Source organism: Staurois parvus, unplaced genomic scaffold (genome assembly GCF_062004578.1).
Source record: "Staurois parvus isolate SC_StPar_1 unplaced genomic scaffold, SC_StPar_1.0 ptg001363l, whole genome shotgun sequence".
Lineage (NCBI taxonomy): Eukaryota > Metazoa > Chordata > Amphibia > Anura > Ranidae > Staurois > Staurois parvus.
Window position 1 is genome coordinate 205,509 of NW_028319159.1, and position 17,410 is coordinate 222,918.

Sequence of the window (17,410 nt, forward strand, 5' to 3'; positions counted from 1 at the left end):
CCTTTTCACAGTGCGTTTTCAAATCGAGGGCAGAATCACGGCGATTCCGCCCATGAATTAAAACGCCTGACTGTGAATGGAACCTCAGGAGAGGAGAAAATGTAGAATGTGCGCTCAGTGTTGTAGTTTTCTAAAACAAGATTAAAGTGGAAATAAACTGTATCTGAGCGCCACAAACTGAGAGCGCCACAAACTGAGAGCGCCACAAACTGAGAGCGCCACAAACTGAGAGCGCCACAAACTGAGAGCGCCACAAACTGAGAGCGCCACAAACTGAGAGTGCCACAAACTGACAGCGCTATTTCATTCATTTTTAACCCCTTTACGCTGGCCGCGTTCAAATGTGCGGCCTCCCGGCGTCTGGGCCTAGACGCCGAGTGGCCGCACATTTGCGTTCTATATACAAAATACATATATATTGAGAGCGCGCGCCCTGCATGCTCCCAGCACACATGTCTGGTACTCACGGAAAGGTCCTGGTCTCTTCTTTCGATCGGGACCTTTCCTGATCATGTGACTGCCATGACGACGCGTCATGGCGGTCACATGATCCCTGAAACCCCGCCCATCACGCCTCCCGGATTCTGAAACTCTTAAAGGGCCGGGGGGCGCCGGCGTGAAGGGGTTAATATTTAAAGCAAACTCCCCCATCCATCCATCCATGTCTCCATGCTTTATGTTGTTGAGAAATTGCTTTAACCTCTTTCCGTCCAGCCCATGTCGATAAACGGCTGGGCGGGAGTGCTGCTGAGGCGGATGGACGTTTCTAAACGCCCCCATGCATCCATTGCCTGGGCGCGCTCCCTGGGAACACCGATCGCTGTACGGGACCTCAGTGTGAGCTCCTGATTCATGTGATCACTGATTGGCCAATCAGTGATCACATGAACAGTAGTAAAGAAGATGTCACTTCTGACATCATTGCTTACTATGTGTGAATTCTGTGAATGATCACAGAGGTCACATGGTACAGGGCTATTCACAACAGCCTTGTACCATGTGACAAGCTGTGACCAATCACAGCTCTCACAGTATTTCTCAATGGCTGCAAGAATGCAGCCAGATAGGAGAAATGATTGCTTTTACAGCCTTTATGGGTAGTGTAAAAAAAGAACAAAAAAAATCGTCATCACCCCCCACAAGTAGTATAGTATCACTATGGTGACACTTCTGCTAGGGTGACAGTATGTTAAAAAATACATAAATAATAATATAAAACAAAAAATAAAACTGTAAAAAAAAATTGAAAAATTATAATTTTTGGTTATAAACTAATTTGGGTTATTTTTTTTTTTTTTTACTAAAAAGATATATGAATACATTTTGGCCAAGATTTTTGAAAAAAGATTATTTATTTGCAACATTTTATAAGAAAAACACTTTTTTTTTCAAAAACATGTTTGGACTTTTTCATTTATATAGCAAAAAAAAAATCCCAGTGGTAAATAAATACCACCCAAATAAATTTTTATCTGTCTCAAAAAAATGCTAAAAAAATTCATATGGGTACAGTGTTGCATGACCGCGCAATTGTCATTTAAAGTGTGACAGCGCTGAAAGCTGAAAATTGTCCTGGACAGGAAGGGGGTGAAAATGTTCGTACTCGAAGTGGTTAAAAACACCCTCCTAGCATTTCTAGCTGCAGCCATCTTGAATAAGGGCAGATGATTCATATAGTATTTACTTCCTGGAATCCATCTGTCCTTACCTCAGACGTGTAGGCACGCGCAAGGGCATATTTACCACATGACAAACAAGGCACTTGCCTAGGGTGGCGTTTTTCAGGGGGGCAGCACCTCCCCTCAGAAGAATGGATGAAAGAAGGGACACGCGTGCCATGGGAACCAGGTGGGATCCAAGAGAGGCTGTGGGCTGCTTGATGGTGAATGTAGAGTCTGACTCCCGTTCACAGGGATGCCTGGAACTTTAAAGATGAGTGTCTTTCTCTCTATCGCCGGGGTGGGGGGGGGCTCTCTCCGCAGGAGGGGGAAGGGGGGGGGTGTTGGCCAGTGTCCGTTGGGGCAGATGATTTTTGTGTTACCTAGGGACAATCTTGCCTTGAATCTTGTTTCTGGTGAACCTTGAACTCATTTGCTCCTCCCATGAACTTCCTATTTGAGCCATGCGTTTGCACTTTCTGATTACCAGATTATTGTGCTCTCTCCAGCCAATATCTCTCTTGTCACTTCTGCTGCCACGACCTTTGGCTTGTTTACTGACTACTCTCTGCTTGATAGTGATGGGTCGAACACCCCCCTGTTCGGTTTGCGGTCGAACATTTGAACCTAACGAAAGTTCGACCGCAAACTTCGAACCAGAGCAGTTCACTAATCAGTATCTTACCGCATCTGAGTGTGCAGTATGATACTGACAGCTGAATGTAAAAAGAATTAACGGCAATTAAGAATTTTGAAAACAAAATGGTGTGGACTCCGCCCCCCATCCATACCAAGCCCTTTAGGTCTGGTATGGATTTTGAGGGGAACCCCCATGCCAAAATGTTTTAAAAAATGGTGTAGGGTCCCCCCCAAAATCCATACCAGACCCTCATCTGAGCATGCAGGTTAGGAAAGGGGGGGGCGCTCCCTTCTGACCATACCAGGCTACATACCCTCAACATGGGGGGGTGCTTTGTTGATGGGGACAAGAGCCACTGCCCCACAACCCTGGCCTGTGGTTGTGGGGGTCTGCGGGCAGGGGGCTTATTGGAATCTAGAAGCTCCCTTTAACATTGGAATCTGGGCCTCCAGATCCCGCCGCCCCCCCCTCCATGTGAATGAGTACGGGGTACTGCTACTCATTGACAAAAAAAAAGTGTATTGAAAAAACGACAGCAGACAGTCTTTGACAAGTCCTTTATTAAAAAGAAAAAGAATGTCCCCCGAAGTAGATCCAACGTCAATCACAATGCCCACCGCCACCTCCGACCCGAAAAAAGAAGAAAAATAAACCAAAACACTCCACTCTCGACGCTGACTCCCACCGACTGACAGCTCTGCTGGCCTGACAGTTCTTAAATATCTTAAGGGGCGGGGCCACCCAATGACATCAATCGAGTGCTCCTGCTCCTTTGTGACATCATTAACCCAGCATGCTCCAGTTGATGATGTCAAAAGGGGACGGGGACAATTGTGCTGTGATTGGCCAAAGCATTGCACCTGAGCTATGGTCAGATGCAATGGTTTGGCCAATCGCAGAGCATTGTCAGAGCGCAGTGCATTGTGGGGCATGGCGGGCGAATAGTCCGCTTGAACGCCCGCACTGTTTGCCGAACACACGAACGGCCGATGTTTGAGCCCATCACTACCGCTTGATCCCTACCTGCTATATCTGCTACTGGACCCCGGCTTGCTCACCTCCTGGTGGAACAATCCTGAGGACCATGACCTGGTACTAACAGGCAGCCAAACCCATCGCCACCGTTAGGAGTTCTGGTGAACACCGGCTTGGACCCCGCACTTCAGGTGAGCCCACGTCATCCACCAGGATGCTTGTATACATATACTACTTTAGCTACTGGTCTCCAAGCCTGACCCCTGACCTGAGAAAGCCCCTCCTCCTATGAAGACTCCTGGGAGGTATGACATCATTTTGGCCTAGGCCAGAAACCAGGAAATAACTGAAAAAAATGTGGGAAAAAAACCCCAAGAAAATATAATCTACCTTCCAATCTATTGACTAATGCCAGCAGCATAAGGATTCAAAATAGTTCATGTTGATTGAGAAAGTTTAGTTCTGCTTTAAGTTCCAATACGGCTGCTGTTTAAAGGCTGGTGCCAGGGCCCTGACTGTGCTGTGGGAGGCTTGCAGATGCCTTGTTGCGTATTGGCTCAGCATGTGCGTTCTGTATACGTGCGTGGATTGGAGACTAGCCAGCGATATGAATCCTCAGACCATGGTGGTTAGAAGACAGCTGTCAAATGAAGGAAGAAAGTGCTGAGATATGAAAGGAACAAAATATTCACAATTCCTTCCCTAAGAAACAATTCTTACAGTCTCTAGCAATACACAAAATTAAATGATAATTAAACCCTGATGAAGGGGGTCCTGCGAGACTCCGAAACGTTGCCTTGCGGTAACTATGTGATGGTTTATTAAAGCTTTTGGACCCATATTGGTGATCCTCGGTGTGCTGGTGACATTCACCCTTGGTTACTTGCATTGCACCCCTTTGTGAATAACTTCAGGTCAGGCAAAAAGGCAAAGATTGAATGATTTACTGAATAGGTGCAAAACAGGACAAAAGATCCAAAGCGTAGAGAGAACAGTGCCAATGGCACAGTCTGTTTATAATTCCATAATCTCTACTCCTAACCAGGCTATATGCTGCCCAGGGGCGGACTGACTATTTGGAAACTTGGGCACTGCCCGAGAGCCCGGGGTCAGTAGGGGGCCCCATGAGATGCCCCTGGTACCTTTTTCATAGGCTTTTTTGAGTTTGGGCAAGGACACAGGGGCCCCATGATCCCCTATTGCCCGGGGGCTCCATGAGTTGTCAGTCCACCCCTGATGCTGCCCCAGGGTACCTGCAAAGGTAGAGTCCATGTAATTGCAAAGTCCATTCAAGGCATTCTCCGGCAGCCGGTGTCTTAGTGGAGAACCCCCAAGTTCAGACGTTTTCAAATCTGGGTGACAGATGGTGGCATCCTTGTACCTCTCTCAGGTACAGCTCTCTTTGGGGAACCAGGGAGATAAGCAGAACTGTGGAAAAGAAGCAAGGCTTGACAATGGCAACCGCAGCAACCGCGGCGGCTCTCTTGGACCTGGACCACCCACATGGAAGAAAAATATATTTAAAATATATTTAAAAAATATTCTTCCCAAATATATTGACATATATTTGAAATACTACAATTTTGGCCATATTCAATAAATAAATAAATATATATATATATATATATATATATACACACACACACACACATATATACATATATATATATATATATATATATACTGCATGCTGAAATGCGGTTTTTATATATTACAAAATATTTGAAAAGTATTTTTTAAAATATATATTTTTTAAATATATTCCTCAGATTTGTTTTTAACATATAAAAAAGTAATTTTAACATATATTTTGACATATAGTTGTAAATGCATTCCAAAAATGTAGATTTGTATTCTTAAAGACATACAGTATAATTGCAATGTATTTTTAAAAACGTCTTTCATATATTTTGTAATAAAAACACATTTCAACATGCAAAAAAAAAAAAATACATATATAGATAAAAATATATTTTGAAATATATTGAATATGGCCAAAATTGTAGTATTTCAACTATAGGTCAATATATTTGGGAAGAATATTTTTTAAATATATTTCAAATATATTTTACTTCCATATGGGCACTGTCCATTTTTATGAGCACAGGTGCAGTGGGTGGGACCCAAAGATCCCGCCAAAAGGCAAAGAACCAGAAAAGACATCAGCCCCTACTCTCCCATCCAGGGCAGCACCTATTTAGCTAACTTCCTTCTTACAGGCTGCCCTAGATTGTTCTAATGACTCTAAATGAGCGGACTGTTGCTGTGTGCCTGGCAGCCTCTGCACTGATTTGGGAAAGAACCAGTTGAACTACAGCGGCTCCCGAAGGGGTAGTACTCTACTTCCATTCTCAACGTCCTGCTCCATAAAGAACATTACCACTTCCTTGTGTAGCACTGCCATCTTTGGAGTCTCTATGTTTTTGGGTCCCCCTACAGTCCTGCACAGCTAGGCAACACACATCTTCTTCCTCCACTCTTGCACACTCAGAAAGTAACCAGTCCTTAGGCTTGTTTTTGTAATTTTATTAAGTATCGAACTTGGATGGAGTTGAGGGATGCATGGGATGCCCAAGGAACTGTATAGACAAAAAGCAAAATCTGTCTCTTCTTTGAGAGCACTCCAGCTGTCCAGTCTACCTCCTCAGACCCCAGATGAATCCTCTTCCCTGACCAAGGGGACCCAGAAGCTGCCAATGATTAAACAGTCCCGGCCGAGGAGCTAGTTGGGTTCTCCACCTGACTGCCCTCTCCCCTTATCCAGCACAGGGGGTGTATAGTTACTCACACTGTCCTTCCTGAAAGCTGTTTGGGTTGGTGGCTGCCTTCAGGCCTTCTGCTGGGCTTTCTCCTTCGCTGCTGCTCAACATGTCCCTCTTAGTAGACAGTGGCACAGTGGAGGTCCCCTCTTCCAGAACCAGCCTGTAGGTAGGCTCCTTACCTGCCCCCCTCCCAGGTTCCATGCTCCAGGCTCCTACTCCTTTTTCCACCTGACACAGACTGACCCAGGGGCGGACTGACAACTCATAGGGCCCCTGGGCAATAGAGGATCATGGGGCCCCTGTGTTCTTGCCCAAACTCAAAAAAACCTATGAAAAAGGTACCAGGGGCATCTCATGGGGCCCCCTACTGACCCTGGGCCCTCGGCCAGTGCCTGAGTTTCCAAATGGTCAGTCCGCCCCTGCACTAACCACTCTCTTCTGATCAGGCTTAATCATATCTGAGGGCTTTCCTGATCCCATGCCAAACCTCCTGCTTGGAGATTGGTCAAGATCCCTCAGAAATGCAGATCAGCCCCTAGACATCCCTGCCCACTGCCATCTATAAACTTCTCAAGCTTCTAGAGCAGGGGGAGGTATCGGGGAACTGACCTGCAGAGCCCTCAGCCCTGACCTAGGGTAACCTAGCTGACTCATCCCAGGCTGCCATTCAGACTTTGCCTAAAAAAAAACTAGCTAGCTCCCACTGGCTAACTAGAGGGGCACTGCACTTGGTAGGCTTGAATCTGATTCGTGGTTGTCAGAAACGTCTTAGTGCTGCATTTTTTCATCAGGTGATGTGTGAGACGCAGCAAGAAGTGAACTCCAGCATCTCCAGCAGGAATGTTCCAGGATCACAACATTGAAGACGATGCTTGGATGTAAAACATCTGGATTCTGCTCCCTGTTTGTATATCACAGTTTATTTTCAGTTTGAATGTATCTAAATGTGAGGTAGTGGGATAAAAAAAGATGTATCTAGAAATGGTGCTTCATATTTATTCGGCTCACTAACATTTGCTAAATTTGCATGTGGCACTCTAACTAAAACGGAGTTAACCTCTAGAAAGAAATAAAAAATACAAATCAGTTCTGCTCTGTAATCAGTAATGCATCATTAAATGTATTTCTTAAATTCAAGTGTAAGTACTTAAATGTGACCTGGTTTCAACTTCTTGCAGTCCTTCTACAGGGCGAAGTGTGAGAGGAAGAAGCAGCACAAGGATTTAATCAGTTCATGTGCTGACAAGAAGCATGCTGATAGGAGGAGAAAGCAGAGAGACTGGGAGATGAGCTCATCACTGTGCTGCTTCTCCTTTCACTGTTCAGTCACAGGCTGGCGTGACCTAGGCTCAGAGGAAGTAGATTGAATGATGCTTACCATCAGACTGAGGACATCTAGTGGAAGGAAAAAAATACTGCGAGGGAAAAATCTTGAAGGTGAATATTGCAGCAAAAGCTGTTTTTTCTAATTTTTTATTTGAACCTTTTCTCTACCACTTGTATATGCAACGGGGGGATGGGAGGCTTGGTCTCTTTCTCTCTCCTTCTCCCCCCTCTCTCTCTCTCCCTCCCCTCCCTCTCTCTACCCCTCCCCCCCTTTCTCTCCCCCCTCCCCTCTCTCTCTCCCCCCTCTCTATCGCCCCCCCTCCCTCATTTGTTCACTTTCTGCCCAATGTCCTTTAGATTTAGTAGTACGGTATGGGGGATGGGAGGTTTGGTCTCTCTCTCTATCTCCTCTTCTCTCCCCCCCTCTCCCCCCTCTCTCTCATTTGTTCAATTTCTGCCCAATTTCCTTTAGATTTATTAGTATGGTATGGGGGGATGGGAGGTTTGGTCTCTCTCTCTCCCCCCCACTCCCCCCCTCTCTCCCCCTCCCTCTCTCTCTCTCCCCCTCCCTCTCTCTCCCCCCCTCTCCCCCTCTCTCTCTCATTTGTTCAATTTCTGCCCAATTTCCTTTAGATTTATTAGTATGGTATGGGGGGATGGGAGGTTTGGTCTCTCTCTCTCCCTTTCTCTCCCCCCACTCCCCCCTCTCTTCCCCCTCCCCCTCTCTCCCCCCTCTCTCCCCCCTCCCCATCTCCTCTCTCTCCCCTCTCTCTCTCCCCCTCCCCCCTCTCTCTCCCCCCTCTCTCCATCTTTCTTTCCCCCTCCCCCCCTCCCTCTCTCACTCCCCCCCCCCTCTCTGTCTCTCTATCTCATTCAATTTCTTCCCAATCTCCTTTAGATTTAGTAGTGCAAGAGCCTACCTAATTGGATACAATTGAAATTGTTGTTTAGGTTTGACCTCATATTATATGGTTTTTGGTTAATCTAAAGCAAAATTCTCAAGAAAATTGTATAATGTATGGCCGGCCTTACTAAAACTGGAGAGTGCAAATTCTGGTGCAGCCGTGCATGGCAGCCAATCGGCTTCTATCTTCAGACTGCTCAATTAGTCCTCCTGCACACGGGACGTTTTTACAGCGGCTGTTTTTGGCTTTTGACATTTTTTTTCTACAGCCGGTAAACCCCCCAGCATGTTCTCCTATGTGTCCATCCCCGGCATGTTCTCCTATGTGTCCATCCCCGGCATGTTCTCCTATGTGTCCATCCCCGGCATGTTCTCCTATGTGTCCATCCCCGGCATGTTATCCTATGTGTCCATCCCCGGAATGTTCTCCTATGTGTCCATCCCCGGCATGTTCTCCTATGTGTCCATCCCCGGCATGTTATCCTATGTGTCCATCCCCGACATGTTCTCCTATGTGTCCATCCCCGGCATGTTCTCCTATGTGTCCATCCCCGGCATGTTCTCCTATGTGTCCATCCCCGGCGTGTTATCCTATGTGTCCATCCCCGGCATGTTATCCTATGTGTCCATCCCCGGCGTGTTATCCTATGTGTCCATCCCCGGCGTGTTCTCCTATGTGTCCATCCCCGGCGTGTTCTCCTATGTGTCCATCCCCGGCGTGTTATCCTATGTGTCCATCCCCAGCGTGTTCTCCTATGTGTCCATCCCCGGCGTGTTATCCTATGTGTCCATCCCCGGCGTGTTCTCCTATGTGTCCATCCCCGGCGTGTTCTCCTATGTGTCCATCCCCGGCGTGTTATCCTATGTGTCCATCCCCGGCGTGTTCTCCTATGTGTCCATCCCCGGCGTGTTATCCTATGTGTCCATCCCCGGCGTGTTCTCCTATGTGTCCATCCCCGGCGTGTTATCCTATGTGTCCATCCCCGGCATGTTATCCTATGTGTCCATCCCCGGCATGTTATCCTATGTGTCCATCCCCGGCGTGTTATCCTATGTGTCCATCCCCGGCGTGTTATCCTATGTGTCCATCCCCGGCGTGTTCTCCTATGTGTCCATCCCCGGCGTGTTCTCCTATGTGTCCATCCCCGGCGTGTTCTCCTATGTGTCCATCCCCGGCGTGTTCTCCTATGTGTCCATCCCCGGCGTGTTCTCCTATGTGTCCATCCCCGGCGTGTTCTCCTATGTGTCCATCCCCGACGTGTTCTCCTATGTGTCCATCCCCGGCGTGTTCTCCTATGTGTCCATCCCCGGCGTGTTCTCCTATGTGTCCATACACACATAGACTGGAATCAACGTTTTTTGGCTGGAAAAAAAACCCAGAACTAGTGGGTGTCTACAGGAGTTTTTTAGCTGGAAAAACGCTCTAATGTTGAAAACCGCTGAAAAATGTGGTAAAATGCTGAAAACCAGTGTTTTTGGACTTTTTTTTACCAAAAAAAAAGCTAAACCCCCCAAGGACTAGTGAGTTTCTAGAGGAGTTTTTTTGCTGTAAAAACGCTCTATTGCTGAAAAACTGGGTAATATATTTTATGTGCCCTGAAATTAACTTTAGTCAATCCATTACTGGAAATGTGTGCTTGATAAGCTATTGAAACTATGAAATGTAAACTAACCACCATTTTATTCTACAGGATGTCTGCATTCAGACAATATATTCTGTCTGGGGGTTTTATGTAAACCTCACACATAAAATAATTTTATAAATGTGTTTAACAAACGAAAATGCTGCAAAAACTGAAAGTGTTGCTAAACCCACAGCAGTAAACTCAGTCTGTAGATGCAGTAAAGCATGCTTGTTATACTCACTCTGGAACCTAAGGGGTTAATCTTCCGCATTGTGTAAAAAGGCTGTTTGATCCTGTCTTCTCTTATTCTCCCCTTCTTCTACTGTCCCCAATCCATCTGCTGAAAGAACAGAGCCTTGGGGGCAAGCTGGCCATGCTCAGTTTTTATCTTGTAAGAGTGCGCGTGATCAACACAGGGCCAATCAGCACTGTCTGGACAGAGGGTCAGGGATTTTGCAGCATCACAGGCAGGCCCAGACTGGGACAAAAAATAGGCCCGGGTATTTTAGACTGAGCAATCAATTTTTCCGGCGGTAGGGGGTGCAAGGGCGTTTGCAGGGGCAGTTGATGACGGAATATTCACGGAGTCAGTCCTCCGCACTGTAATGTAAAGGAGTACTGTGATATAAAGGGGACTGCACTGTAAAGGCGCACTGTATTAATTACAGTGCCCCTTTACAGTGCAGCCCCCTTTATATCACAGTGCAGCTAGAGATCTAATCACAGTGTCCCCTATATATTCAGCAAAGAGACATCCCAATCCAGCAAAGAGACATCCCCATATAGGAAAGAGACATTTCAATCCAGTAAAGAGACATCCCCATCCAGCAAACAGACATCCCCATAAAACAGAGACATGCCAATCCAGCAAAGAGACATCCCCATCCAGCAAAGAGACATCCTAATCCACAAAGATACAGGATGTCTCTTTGCTGGATTGGGGTGTTTCTTTGCTGGTTTGGGCAGTCTCTTTGCTGGATTGGGATGTCTTTGTTGGATATGATGTCCCTTCTTGGACTGGGCTATGTCTTTGCTGGATGGGGATGTCTCTTTGTTAGATGGGAATCCAGAAAAGAGACAGCCCAGTCCAGCAAAGAGACATCCCCACCCAGCAAACAGACATCCCGTCCAGCAAAGAGACATCCCAATCCAGCAAGGAGACATCCCATCCAGCAAAGAGGCATCCTGTCCAGCAAAGAGACATCCCAATCCAGCAAGGACACATCCCATCCAGCAAAGAGACAGTCCATCCAGCAAAGAGACAGCCCATCCAGCAAAGAGACATCCCTTCCAGCAAAGAGACATCCCAGCAAAGAGACATCCTGTCCAACACAGAGATATCCCAATCCAGCAAAGCGACATCATGTCCAGCAAAGAGGCATCCTGTCCAGCAAAGAGACATCCCAATCCAGCAAGGAGACATCCCATCCAGCAAAGAGACATCCCTTCCAGCAAAGAGGAATCTTGTCCAGCAAAGAGACATCCCAATCCACCGCCGCTACAGAGTGGGACTGTTTGGCTGTCACAGTGTGCCAGCTGGTGAAAGAGAGAGGGTGCCGTTGTACCTTCAATGCGGCTTTGTGTGCAGCGGCCAGCTGAGGAGGTGTCTGTGTGTCCTCTGTGGTGCTTCCTACATGTCAGCCCTGCTTTAGGTATAACCCCATAGTGGGAGTTGAGCCGCAACCGCAGTCCATGTTAACCCTGTTCAGACCAAGGTAGTCGCTTACCAGGATTGTTCTCATGAAAACTCTCGCTAAGTACTTAATACCCATTACTGTAAACTACTTTCTGATATACGTATAATTGTCACAGTATTCTGTTGCTCACATCATCCAAGAAAACACTACAGTAGATTTAAGTTTGCTTAGTGAATACAAAAATACTTTACTTGTGCCAATTAGACCCCAGGGATCTCTGAGATATGACAGTGTGACTTCAGATTTCATTTCATTTCATGCGCCAAACAGATAAAAAAAACAAACATTCTTACATGCACCAACGTAATAAACATAATTCACAGAGAAGGCCAGGAAGGGCATGTATGTGTATATATAGAACTCAGTATCTGGAAAATGTTCAGTGGAGAATTGTGATAAGGTTCCGGTAATTACTCTAATTGGACTCTCAGAGAAAAGAACGCATTTCCAGAGCTAGGCTCACCCATGAGAGACAAACAGAAAAAGTAAAAAGCTTCTTTCCAGGTATCTTGTTATTAGCAGCAGATTTTCCTCCTTTTACCTACATAAAGTGGATATCGGCCTTCTTCTGGGCTTACAGGCTGCTTTCTGTTCAGCCCAGTGGTGGACTGACCATTTGGGCACTCGGGCACTGCCTGAGGGCCCAGGGTCAATAGGGGCCCCATACGATGCCCCTAGTACCTTTCATAGGCTTTTTTTGGGTGTGGTTTGAGTGTGTGTGAGGACACAGGGGCCCTTATGATCCCCAATTACCCAGGAGCCCCATGAGTTGTCAGTCTGCCCCTGGTTCAGCCCATGAAATGGCCAACTTTTTAACTTACTTTGTAGAAACAAACTAAATAAAAAAAAAATGCCTGCTTATACCCCTGATACAGGGGTGGACTGACCATTTAGAAACTCGGGCACTGCCCGAGGGCCCGAGGTCAGTAGGGGCCCCATGAGATGCCCCTGGTACCTTTTTCATAGGCTTTTTTGAGTTTGGGCAAGGACACAGGGGCCCCATGATCCCCTATTGCCCAGGGGCCTCATGAATTGTCAGTCCGCCCCTGCCCTGATATACAGTAGGTGGGTTGTTGCGGGGCCCTTTCACACTGATCTTGTTTTCCTCCATTATTGCATTACCAGAAGCGGAAGAAAAATGCATGACCATTGGGGATGGGCAGCACAGTGGATAAATGGTTGGCACTTCCACCTGGCAGTACTAGGGTCATCAGTTCAAATCCCAACCACAGCACCACCTGCCTAGAGTTGCATGTTCTCCCTGTGTCTGCATGGGTTTCCTCCGGGTACTCGGTGTTCTGTCCTAATATTGGGGTGGGGGGTTGTTGATTGATGTTATGTGGTTTCATCCCATTGTTCTATTGTTTGGGAGCAAACTATTATGGGATGTGTGTGTTTATGTGTATTAGCTTAGTGTGTGTGTGTGTGTGTGGGGGGGGGTGTCTCCAGCAGCCCTCCCTCCTGATGGGACTGTCTGCTGTCTAGCACCCCCTAGATCCGGCCCCGCTAGAAAGTTGGTTGAACTACAACCTAGATGGACTTGTGTCTTTTTTGCAATCTGACAATGTGACTAAGCTCACAACCTGCCACAGTTCCTTCTACAGCCTTCAGCCTCCCACAGCCTCCAGATGTGACTTAAGCTGTGACTTCAGTTGCATGATTGACAGCTGCTGGGGAGCAGTGCCCTCATTCACAAAAACACAAGCCAATAACAGCACAAACACTGGAATTTGTCTGAGAGAGACTAATTCTCAACCCCCCACCTCACCCCTTCGGTCTCTGCCCGAATCACACACCTACTGAGCGACATATCAGACTGGATGTCGCTCCACTTCCTCAAACTGAACCTCTCCAAAACCGAGTTTCTTGTCTTCCCCCCATCCCGGACACCACCCCCCATTGACTTCTCCATCACATCCAACAACGCCACCATCAAACCCGCCCCGCAGGCCAGAGTACTTGGTGTCATTCTGGACTCCAACCTATCCTTCCAGCCCCAAGTCCAATCTTTAACAAACTCATGCAGACTCCACCTCCGCAACATTGCCAAAATCCGCACGTTCCTAACCCCAGAAACCACTAAACAGCTCATCCACTCCCTCATCATATCATGACTCGACTACTGCAACTCCCTCCTCACTGGCCTGCCTCGCCGCTGGCTATCCCCGCTTCAGTGCATCCTGAATACGGCTGCCAGACTAATTCACCTTTCCAACCGCTCCATCTCCGCCACCCCCCTCTGCCAATCCCTCCACTGGCCTCCGATTGCGCAACGGATCAAATTCAAAATCCTAACACTGACGTACAAAGCCGTCCACCATACTGCCCCGAACTACATCACTGACCTAATATCCAAGTACCACCCAACACGCACACTCCGCTCCTCACAAGACCTCCTTCTCTCTAGTTCCCTGGTCTCCTCCTCCCATGCCCGCCTCCAGGATTTCTCCAGGGTGTCAACCATCCTCTGGAACTCCCTGCCCCAACCCATCAGATTATCACCTACTCTCCTCTCCTTTAGGCGCACCCTGAAAACCCATCTCTTCAGGGAAGCCTACCCCACCCCCTGCTAACTTACCGGCCTCCTCCACTCTTCCTACCACTCCATCCCCCACAGCTATCTCCTCCTCTGCCACCATCCCCTCCCTCCTAGATTGTAAGCTCGAAAGAGCAGGGCCCTCGATCCCCTCATGTTTTGCATTGTATTGGTATTGTTCTGTCACATGTTCTGTCCCCCTTTGTAATGTACAGCGCTGAGCGAACTATCGGCGCTTTATAAATACTGTATAATAATAATAATGTAGTAGCTTTTGGAGTGTGCTGTTGTCAGCTTGTGTTTTTGTGAGCTTCAACATGGTTTTCCCCATTTATGAACAACTGATACACTCTTATAGACCTTTCTTTAAGGTGATGCACACAGGTGAATAGCTACGCCTCCCAAGATTGGCAGGTAGATTTAAGATGGTCATGCACAGCTCAACAATGGTCAATATGAATTTTCGAAGAAGCCGGACAGAAAATTGTTGGCCGTATCCAATTAGATGCAGTCACTGTTTGGGTATTCAAGCAGCTATGGGTGCTCCGGCTGTTTAAAGTGGTTGTAAAGGCTCAAGGTTTTTTTGCCTTCATGCATTCTGTGCATGAAGGTAAGAAAACCTTCCCTCTGCAGCAGCTCCCCCAGCCCCCCAGATACTCACATAAGCCCCTTCTCAATGTGCATGGAGTTACGGCAATCCCAGGACTCCCTCTCCTCATTGGCAGAGCCATTGGCTCCTGTTGCTGTCAATCACAGCTAGTGAGCCAATGAGAAGAGAGAGGGGGTGTTGCCAAGCCACAGCTACGTGTGTGAATAGACACACGGAGCCGAGGGTGCCCCCATAGCAAGCTGCTTGCTGTGAAGGCACCCAAAGGGAGGGAGGGGCCAGTAGAGCCGGCAGGGAACCTGAGAAGAGAAGGATCTGGGCTGCTTTGTGCAAAACCACTGCAGAGAGGAGGTAAGTATGATGCAGGGGCGGACTGACCATTCGAGCACTCGGGCACTGCCCGAGGGCCTGGGGTCAGTAGGGGGCCCCATGAAATGCCCCTGGTACCTTTTTGTAGGCTTTTTTGGGTGTGCTTTGAGTGTGGGCAAGTAGACAGGGGCCCCATGAGTTGTCAGTCCACCCCTGGTATGATATGTTTTTGTAATTAAGCCTTTAATATTCCTTTGGATACAATGCCAGCAGTGTAGATTCCTGATGCTGTTTAGCGTGGATGGGGAATTCACTGATTTTTTTCAATGATCCTGTGGGGCAGAACAAGAAAAATCTAAGCATGTATGGCTAGCCTTATCCTATTTCGAGATGAAAGAATTATGGAGATTAGCAACCTGAGAACTTTTCTTATTCAATAAAGGATGTAACAACCTGATAAAATAGATCTCATATGTTTTCTAGATTTTGAAGACAGCCGCACAGTGAAAATTCAAAGTGGGCAAAACTGGTTTCAAAAGACAGACTGTACTGTGGTGGCAGTAGTTGTTGGCCCATCCATGGAGGTAAAGTCTTTGATGTTCATCTCAGAGTCTGCAAGGGGCTTGCTGTCCTTGGCTTTCCTTGTCAGCAAACCTCCAAGTCTCCTAAACCATGTGCGCAAATCCTCTTTGAATGAAGGGGTGTATAATCCATAAACCAGAGGGTCAGTGCAGGTGTGCAGGAGGCCAAAGAGAAACAGGCTGTGGTGGATATACTCGGGAGTCAGGTGGATCATCTCTGGTTGGAACCAATACCATATTCCCAACAGGTAGTAAGGGGTCCAACACACCATGAAAGATACCACAATAACCAGCGTCATCTTCAGTGTTTTTAGCCGAGCTTTGGAGATGAGGTCATTCTTACTCCTTGCGAGCTCTGGAAAATATTAAAAGACACATCAATTATAAAGTGTTTGCAGGTCACTGCCTACATCATCCAGGGAGACTCAACTGCAGACAAATACATTCACCATTGCTTCAAACAGATACAATCCCACCACATGTTTAATATTTTACAGAACAGGTGATCTGCAACATGATTGGAGACTAAACTACGTAATTCTGTTATTCCCTTGTTTACAATGTATCTAATCTAAAGAACAAAAATGTAATAAACTTGCTGCTTACGCATCCTTAGTTGTGGTGACTGCATTTGTTTTCTTTACTCACCTATTTTATCCTTTATTTCCACTGGCTGATTCTGCCAGTAAAACACTTCCTGTCGTAGGGTGACAGTTCTTACTCACTGTACTCTACCTATAGAGTTAGATTGTAATCATAGGACAAGACTACAGAACACCTCCCCCTTCCGGCTGGGGAAAAAGAGCAAGGTGCATAACACAGATTGGGATTTCATTGCACTGTATGTTAGAAGCTCATTTGATTTCTGGTAGACCCACAAGTATTTTTCTGTACATCTCACAATATATGCACATGAGAAATTTGCATGTACAGTATTGTGTCAGGGAAGAAGAGCTTTGCATCTGTGCACATTTGTGCGCCAACGTGGGGTTCCCGATGGCCGTGCCGGTGCGCATGCGCACACTGCACTGGTGGGCTATTTAAACCCCTGCTGCAAACAGAATGGTGCCTTCTGGTCTACTGTGTGCTATATCTGTATCCTGAATCTGTCAGGAATGGACTCAGCACTGGTGGTGGGACTCACCTGCCGTGTGGGCTGCAGTACCAGGGCTGACCAGCGGGTGCTCTTAACAGCCAGAAGCTCACTCCTGTAGTCAGCCAACACCTGGGGCTGATTGCAGGAGGTGTATTTAAGGAATGACCAGGCCTGTGATCAGTGCCTTGGTGTATGTTTCCCATGAGCCCCTGTACCTGGTATCCTGTGTTCCTGCCTCGTTGCTGACCCTGCTTGATCCTGACCTCTGCTGACCGTCTCCTGCACTCCCCTGCCAGTACTCTCTACCACAGCCGGACGCACTCAGGGGTCGCGACCTGGTTCCAGTCTGCACCAAGTCCATCCCCACTATCAGGGGCCCTGGTGAATAGCAGGCTGGGACTTAGACCCCGCGCCCTGAGGAAATCCGTGCTGTGGGCTGCTAGAGACACTGCCAGGCGGCACCTGACAGTACCTTACGGCCTGCCTGACCATTCCACCTCTCCAGCCTGACTACGCCTGTGTTCCTGAAGCCTGCTACTTCCCTGTGTCAGTCCACACATTTCTGGTCATACCCGGATCCCTAACAGAATCCTGTGATCTACCTGCTTGACTCTGACTATGACTGAACTCCGCCTGCACCGACCCGGCTCTCCCTTTGACTATCCGCTTGTCTATTCCTCTGTACCTGATCTGT

General features: G+C 47.4%; 1 protein-coding gene across 1 annotated transcript in view; it reads right to left on the reverse strand.

Annotated features, from left to right (window-relative positions):
• Positions 1 to 15,496: 15,496 nt before the first annotated feature.
• The window catches only part of LOC149436390 (gonadotropin-releasing hormone II receptor-like), a 97,210-nt gene continuing 95,296 nt past the window's right edge, over positions 15,497 to 17,410 (reverse strand). The window contains exon 5 of the mRNA XM_089661666.1: positions 15,497 to 15,975. Within this exon, the coding sequence (XP_089517792.1) occupies positions 15,572 to 15,975 (404 nt within the window). The 3' untranslated portion in view covers positions 15,497 to 15,571. The remainder of the gene's footprint in view (positions 15,976 to 17,410) is intronic.